The 8,229-nt window shown below is 53.7% G+C and overlaps 2 protein-coding genes across 2 annotated transcripts; one reads left to right on the forward strand and one right to left on the reverse strand.

The window, feature by feature from the left end:
* The first annotated feature begins 99 nt into the window (after positions 1–99).
* MRTO4 (MRT4 homolog, ribosome maturation factor) lies at positions 100–4,054 on the forward strand. The gene is made up of 8 exons (XM_074161504.1): positions 100–155; positions 244–302; positions 373–476; positions 573–654; positions 826–893; positions 1,447–1,598; positions 2,043–2,119; positions 3,395–4,054. Exons 1-8 carry the CDS (start codon positions 128–130, stop codon positions 3,548–3,550), a joined length of 726 nt encoding a protein of 241 aa, XP_074017605.1. The 5' UTR covers positions 100–127; the 3' UTR covers positions 3,551–4,054.
* AKR7A2 (aldo-keto reductase family 7 member A2) lies at positions 3,670–8,174 on the reverse strand. The gene is made up of 7 exons (XM_074161503.1): positions 7,945–8,174; positions 7,069–7,256; positions 6,415–6,519; positions 5,798–5,894; positions 5,597–5,696; positions 5,130–5,259; positions 3,670–4,500 (listed from the first exon to the last, which is right to left on the reverse strand). Exons 1-7 carry the CDS (start codon positions 8,150–8,152, stop codon positions 4,339–4,341), a joined length of 990 nt encoding a protein of 329 aa, XP_074017604.1. The 5' UTR covers positions 8,153–8,174; the 3' UTR covers positions 3,670–4,338.
* Positions 8,175–8,229: the final 55 nt, after the last annotated feature.

The raw sequence follows: 8,229 nt of genomic DNA on the forward strand, positions 1-8,229 counted from the left end.
CGCCGCCGCCCGCGCGGAGAACCCGCCTGAGCGGCGTCAGGTGGAGACAGGCACGGCGAGGGGCAGCCCGCCGGCGTTCCCAGCAGCCCGCGCGGCGCCGACGGGGACCTCGAAGCACGGCGGCGCCATGCCGAAGTCCAAGCGGGACCGCAAGGGTGAGCCGAGCGCCCCGATCCCCATCTCCCTCCCCTTCCCAGGGCCCATCCCCGCCCTAACGCCGCCTCTCCTCTCCGCTCCCCGCAGTCTCCCTGACGCGGACGCCCAGGAAGGGGTTGGAGGCCAAGCAGGCGCTGATCACTGAGGTGAGTGTGGTGCGGTGCGGCCCGGCCCGGCCCGGCGGTCCCCGGTCTCCTCTAACCGCTGCCCTTCCAGCTGCGGCGATGCGTGGACACCTACAAGTACATCTTCGTCTTCTCCGTCGCCAACATGAGGAACAACAAGCTGAAGGACGTGAGGAACGCCTGGAAGCACAGCAGGTGAGGCGGGAGGGGTGGGGGACACCGGCGTGGTAGAGGGTTGAGCGCCCCCGGAGCTGAGAGCCACCATTTCCTCCTCCTCCTCTTCCCCCTCAGGATCTTCTTCGGGAAGAACAAAGTCATGATGGTGGCACTGGGACGGGAGCCGAGCAGCGAGTACAAGGAGAATCTGCACAAGGTAGGGGATACGTGTCCTGAAGCTTCACAGAATAAAACCTCGAGGGATGACAGAGCTTCCTCGGGTCACTTTTCCACCGTTTTTTTAACTGGATCCATCCATATCGTGACACAAAAGCTCTGAACCCCAGGAGGTGAGTGCCAGGTCCCACCGATGGCTCCTTTTTTTCAGGTCAGCAAACACCTGCGAGGTGAAGTTGGTCTCCTCTTCACCAACCGCACCAGAGAGGAGGTAGATGAGTAAGTACGCGTCTGTCGCCACTGTGGTCGGTCTCTTCTCTCGAGGAACGGACAATGGGACAAGAGGAAATGGCCTCAAGTTGCGCCAGGGGAGGTTTAGATTGAATATTGGGAAAAATTTCTTCACTGGAAGGGTTTGTCCAGCGTTGGAAGAGGCTGCCCAGGGCAGCGGTGGAGTCACCATCCCTGGAGGTGTTTGAAAGATGAGTAGAGGTGGTGCTGACGGACGTGGGTCAGTGGAGACTTGGCAGGGCAGGGGTTAACGGTTGGACTCAATCTTAAAGGTCTCTCCCAACCCTAACGATTCTATGAAATGCTGAGCAACCTTTTTTTTCATAAAATCGTAGAATTGTCTAGGTTGGAAGGGACCTTGAAGATCCTCCAGTCCAACCATCAGCTTTCCACTCGAGTACTCCGCTTGCTGACATTTCCCTTAAAGCAGTGATGATCTCATGAGGCTTTTCCGCGCAGAAGTTGGGGCAGGCTGTGCCATAATCCCTGTCTCGGCCGAGGGATGTTCCTTCCGCAGCCAAAGCTCTCGTTCCCCTCTCAGGTGGTTCTCCAAATTCAAAGAGGTGGACTTTGCCCGCGCAGGGAACAAGGCGACGTACGGGGTGAGCCTGGACACGGGGCCCTTGGAGCAGTTCCCCCACTCCATGGAGCCTCAGTTACGGCAGCTGGGATTGCCAACGGCGTTAAAGAAAGGTACGTGAAGCGGCCGAGAAGGTAACCTTCGTTTTTCATGTGTGTAGACAAGATCCTTTAAGGAGAGAACATTAAATAATCAAGCAGAACTTAGTTTTGGAGAAGATCTGATGGACAACTTGTTCAGCTGGTGTTAGAACTCATTATGTTTTTGCACCATTCTCCCAAACTGATGTCAAAGGACGAGTGAAACAACCAGCTTTCTACAAAATACCATCTTTTTTCAGTCAGAACAACTCGGCCTGGCCTGGTGCGTTGGCATCCCTTTCAGAAACCAGATGTGGAGATCTTTTAGACTTGATCTCACCCAGCTTCTTTGGGGTGTACCCATATTTCCATGGCAAGGCATAAGCTACCACGGGCGGTGTTTGGGAGAGCTGTAGCTCTGCACCCCGCCTTTCGGTGGGTGTATCCCGTATATGTGAGCCTGTTTTGTTCCCACAGGAGTGGTGACGCTACTTTCAGATTACGAAGTCTGCAAAGAAGGGGACGTTCTCACCCCGGAACAAGCCCGCGTCCTGGTGAGTAACGGTGTAACGCACGAGCCCCTATTTCATGGAATCACGGAATTGTTGGAGTTGGAAGGGACCTCTAGGGATCATCTAGTCCAACTCCCCTGCCAAAGCAGGGTTGCCCAGAGCACATCACTCAGGGCTGCATCCAGGTGGGTCTTGAAGATCTCCAGAGAAGGGGACTCCACACCCTCCCCGGGCAGCCTGTGCCAGGGCTCTGGCACCCTCACCGGAAAGAAGTTTCTCCTCATATTTGAATGGAACTTCCCATGTTCCAGCTTGTGCCCGTTGCCCCTCGTCCTGTCACCGGGAACCACTGAAAAGAGTCCAGCTCCATCCTCCTTCAGCCCACCCTTTAGGTACTTGTAAACATAGATAAGGTCTCCCCTCAGCCTTCTCTTCTCCAGGCTAAAGAGCCCCAGCTCTCTCAGCCTTTCCTCATCAGGGAGATGCTCCAATCCCTCCATCGTCTTTGTTGCCCCACGCTGGACTCTCTCCAGTAGTTCCCTGTCTCTCTTGAACTGGGGAGCCCAGAACTGGACGCAGTATTCCAGTTGTGGCCTCACCAGTGCAGAGCAGAGGGGGAGAATGACCTCCCTCCACCTACTGGCCACACTCTTCCCAACGCAGCCCAGGATCCCATTGGCCCTCTTGGCAACAAGGGCACATTGCTGGCTCATAGCAAGTTTGCTATCCACCAGGACTCCCAGATCCTTCTCCTCAGTAGTGCTTTCCAGAAGATCCACCCCTAACCTATATTGGTGCCTGGGGTTCTTCCTCCCCAGGTGCAGGACCCTACAGTTCCCTTTGTTGAACCTCATTAGGTTCTTCTCTGCCCAGCTCTCCAGCCTGTCCAGGTCATGTTGGATGGTGGCACAGCCCTATTTCATAGATTTAGTCCAGGCCGGCAGGGACCTCCAAAGGTCATCTAGTCCAACCTTCCCGCAGTCAGCAGGGACACCCCCAACTAGACGAGGTTGCCCAGGGCCTCGTCGAGCCTCACCTTGAATATCTCCAGGGAAGGGGCCTCCCCTGATACAAAATAATTAACTGCTTGGCTTAATTTGGCTGGAGGGTGCGAGCTCACGGATGAGCAGAACTTCTGGGTGTCGGTCAGTGGGACGCAGCAAACATCCTTACGCTAAAAGTGCTAAAACCCTGCAGCAATTCTTTTCGCTCCTGCTTTGCCACCGTTCCCACCCGGATGCGATATTCAGTGTGGTTTTGCCAGGCTGGCCACAGAGACAATGACGCAGGAATGACAGGTTTGTGTCCTTTTCCTAGAAACTCTTCGGCTACGAGATGGCGGAGTTTAAAGTCACCATCAAATTTCTGTGGAATTCTGAGACGGGAGACTTCCAGAAGCTTGTGGGAGACACAGCGGAGGAGGAAGAGGAGGATGACGATGATGATGACGATGATGACAGCAATGAGGACTAGCAGCAGTCCCTGCGCTTGGACACTAGACAGCTCTACTCTATTTTAGAGACAAAAAGAGAATGTTTCCCTTCCCTGTTTTGCACCCGGAGGACAAGGACAATCGGCTCAAACGTGTTCTTCATAAATATGACCTAATTATGGGGTTTTTTTTATATAAATCTACATATAAAACTTCAGGGGGTTGTGGCTGCTTCCTGTTACTGGTTCTGGGATCTGAGGGAATGCCACCTCAAACATGAAAACTAAGTAGAAAGCCCCGAAGTGTAATTAATGCAGCTTAGACATGGCACACCTGATGCTGTGGAAAACGCTGAGGCTTTGTTCTTATTTCTGATAAAAGCTTCAGAAGCAGTTATTGCGCTCAAAAATAACGGAGCACGGATAAGAAGGTGCCAACCAGGTTATTGCTACAGTTAAGAGATAGGGTCTGTGTTAGAAAAGGGTTTTATTCTTGTACGTAATTATTGAAGGTTTCATATTAAAGCAGAACTGGGGCCTTCATCCAGTTATGTGTCCATTTTCCCAATTAATTGCATCTGGAAATTGTAGTGTGTGCTCTTCGGAGCCGAAGGTCAACAAGGGGAGGAAGAATAAGGCATTGCCAAACGCGGCAAGCGCTGACAGCGGTAGTGGATCCTACAAAGCTTCATTCATACAGGGAAAAATCTCAACCCATTTACACGTCGATCAAAGGGGCAGGGTGGGTAAGTGCTTCTCCCGAGCTTCGAGAGGCTTGTGCTCCGTTATCCGGCCCCTCAACACCCGCTTTCTCCTCCCTACCCTGGTCTCTAGCGGAAATAGTTGGGGCAGTCGTGCGCTGTCAGGTTCCAGGCGTGATCAAACGCCTCCACGACGGGCGGGAGCAGGGGACCCTCTTGGCTGTAGTCAAGGTTCTGCTCTAGCTGCTCCAAGCTGGACATCCCAATGATCACCATATCTCCAAGAGAACCCTGGAAAGTGATAAGAGGAGTTGCTGATCCCAAAAGAAACCCAGTTTGCTTCCCAGGCCACTACAGGCCAAACTTTAAACCTTTCCTTCTCGTGAATAACATCCAGTAACTTCTGGATGTTTAGACAACCGACACCATGAAGTTCTGTTCACAAGGCCAGAACAGCTCCAAGTCACACCGACTCCTCAAAAGCTGCCCAATCCTAATTTACAAGGGTCTACGGGGACATTTTGGGGAGGTTGGGAATATAAGGGCTACAAGAACATTTTGGGGAGATGGGGAATACAACCATTAATTTCCTGGTCCGATGAAAAGCAAAGTCATGTCCTCCCAGGGAAGCTGTCTGGGTGGGAAACCAAGACCCCGGTAATTAAAATTTTCCCCTGAAAAATGTTACGGTTTGGGGTTAGGGTAAGTCAGGGTTAGGGTTAGCTGACTCGCTCCTGCAGCCTGGCAGGCAGGGGCCACGCAGCACTAGTCACTTTGGAAGGCCACAAGCCCACGGGATGTGCAGATTAAGAGCCAACTGTTTGAACACAGGCATTTCCCCATCTGTGTGCCACAACAGCTGCCCGCATCTGGTGGTGGTGCAGCACAGGCTGCCGGCTACAGCCGCGTGGAGCTCTCACCTGCAGTTTGGAGTGATTGTACAACCAGCGCAAGGCAGCAGAGGTCAGGCTCGGGGCGTTGGAACCGTAAGCATCTTTCAGAGCTTTTTCTACTATGGCAATTCCTTCAAAATTGTGCTTTTTCCAGTACCTGCAAGAAGAGAAATTGCTCTTACTGCCTTTGGGACCTCTAGTGAATGGTATATCTATATTCCAAGGAAGTACAAAAGGCTTCCAGGAAGCCTCACACAACTTTTTGTAGCCTCTCAGGACTTCTGCAATCCCCTGCTGCAAGCCAGGAGGAAGCTGAGCCTAAAAACCACTCTGCAAAGCTCAGTCACGAGACACGGCCCCAACCACGTGTGCAGGAGTAATCACTGCACGGGCTTTTAGTCAATTCTGCTTCCTCTCAGCTGATTATTAGCACGGGGTTTTTATGGAGCCACTCCTGATGCATCTCCCCACTCTTCCATCAGCTCAAAACCTACCTGTCCCTGTAGGCTTGAGCCCAGTCATTCCCAAAAAACCTTCCGGTGGGCTGGCGTGTGTCTTTGTCCTCATACTTGTACTTGCCGGTCAGCAGCCCTCCTGCAAAGGGGCAGCAGCAACGTTTAGAGATGGGCTGGCTCTTCTACAGCCCCCTTTTGGCATATTTTTGTCTCAAAACCTTGCCCTTTCCCTCCCTGTACCTGCCAGGGGGTTGTAGGCGTAGAAGCGCAGTCCGTAATATCTCAGGCAAGGGAACAGCTCGGTTTCCACCTGGCGAGTGGTCGCGTTGTACATACCCTGCAGAAGATGAGGGAAGACACACAACTCCAGATGCCAGCTCACGACAGTGGTCACAAGCACCTGGAACAGCTTTTTCCCCGCCCTTCCCTGACAATACTCTTACCCAGAAGAGCAGCTTCAGGTCACACAAGGTTATTATCTGCTTAGGAACAGGCTTTCTCAAGGATTGCAAGCAATGCAAAAAGTTTTGAGTTCCACGTGAAGGGAGTCACTGACTCAAGCAAAAAACCGCATACTCAGCGTTTTCTGAGGTGATCTCACTCAGTTTTCTAATCATGCGTGTCCTGAAAAGCCTTCCCAGACAAACTGCATCAGCTTCCTGTTCTGTGTTTGTGTCTGACACACGGGGGGACTGGACTGAGACTGGGGGCTCCCAGATCCTACCCCACGGTGACTGCCCATTGCTGTAAGGACACACACAACCATCCCTGTGCTGTTCTGGTCTGAACCCCCGTGTTCTTTTGGTTTGATCCATCTCAGCCTCCACAAAAGACCACAGCAAGCCCCCATCGCTCACCTGGTACACCGTTGGCATCACCCAGTTGTTGTATTTGCAGATGGTGCAGATTTCTGCCACCTCCCAAGAGGCGTAGTTCGATAGACCGAGTTCTTTAAACTTTCCCTGCAGAGAAAAAAAAGGGTGTTCAGTTCCAAAGGGTATTCAGTTCCAGTTTTTAAAAGCCCATTTGTATCTAGATGGTGCAAGATGCAGACGGTGAAAAGGACAGTCACTGTGTTTGATTCCAGCGTTCTTTCCTCAGCCCTGTTCATCTCTTCTAGATGACTGTGAATTGTAAGACCTGACAAAAATATCTCCTGCTTTCTGTTCATTTTGAATTCACAGCTTCTAATGTAAACAGCAGTACTAAATTAATGCAATTCAGGAATTCTTCTTCACCCATTCCCAGCACTAATCTTAACCTAGTCAGTTAACACGGCTGAAAGCAAAGTTCACGTTCTCAGGTTTCCAAGAGCTTTTGAGAACAAAGTGCACCACGTGAACACACAACAGAGCGTCCATCGTTTAGCTTTGCCCTGGTCATGTGTGTCCCCTCTTCCCAGTGCTGCACAAACCCAGCGCTGCAGAAGGGCACGAGCAGCAGCCCTGGTTTAAAAAAGGTGGTGGGAGAGAATCAAGAGAGATGGTCCAAGCTTGGACTTCCCACTTTACTTCTTTGTGCAGCTCATTGCAGGCACGCAGGGTCTCCTCCACCGGGGTCCCATGGTCAGGAGCATGGAGGTAGAAGAGCTCCACGCTCGTCCTCTTCAGCCTCTCCAGGGACGTGTCCAGCTGCAATCGCACACTCTCGGGCTTCAGTGTCTTCCCATCCCAGGGGTTGGCCTTGGTGGCAACTTCCACTGGCAGAGAGGAAGAAAGGATGAGCAGGGACGCTTCCACCTCCAGAAAGGGAATGGGGAGAAGGGGCATAATGCAAGCATTGCTCAAGGTGTTTCAGGGAAGGCCCTTCTCCTCATGAACCATGTCAGCCTAGCAGGGGAGGGCCTTCTCCTTAGGGACCACAGGTCTGCCCTGGAGAAAGAGGCCCTTCTCCTCAAGGTCCACAGTTCAGCACTAGCAGGAGAGTCCCTTTCCCTCGGGGACGGTACCAGCCTGTCAGGGAAAAACCCGTCTCCTCAACGAACACACCCGGGGGAATGCCCTTCTCCTCAGGGTTGGTGTCAGCCCAGCAGGGAAGACCCTTCTCCTCAGGGAATAGGCCTGGAGGAAAGCCTTTATCCTCAGGGTTGGCGTCAGCCCAGCAGGGAAGACCCTTCTCCTCAGGGAATGGGTGCAGAGGAATGCCTTTCTCCTCAGGGATGGTGTCAGTCTACCAAAGAAGACCCTCTCCTCAGGGAATGGGTGCAGAGGAAAGCCCTTCTCCTCAGGGATGGTGTCAGTCTACCAGAGAAGACCCTCTCCTCAGGGAATGGGTGCAGAGGAATGCCCTTCTCCTCAGGGACGGTGTCAGCCCGGCAGGGAAGACCCCCCCTCCTCAGAAACCGCCCCCCCCCTCCCCAGCCCCACTGCGACCAACCCCGGCCGTACCGGGCCCAGCGCCGCCGGCCAGCAGCGTGCCCAGGATGCGTTCGGACTCTCCTCCCGCGTACATGTAAGCGGTATCGAGGAGGCGATACCCGCGCTGCAGGAAGGCGCGGAGCAGCCCGGCGCTCGCCTCGGGCCCGACGCGCCGTCCCACCTCCATGGCTCCCAGCACCACACCGGGCCGCGCTCCCCCCGCCGCCGCCGCCGCCATGGCCGCCGCTCACACTGCGCATGCGCGCCCGGAGCGGACCGCGGGGAGAGCACCAGCCCCGCCCGCCGGGGGAAGGG

This window comes from Numenius arquata, chromosome 20 (genome assembly GCF_964106895.1).
Source record: "Numenius arquata chromosome 20, bNumArq3.hap1.1, whole genome shotgun sequence".
NCBI lineage: Eukaryota > Metazoa > Chordata > Aves > Charadriiformes > Scolopacidae > Numenius > Numenius arquata.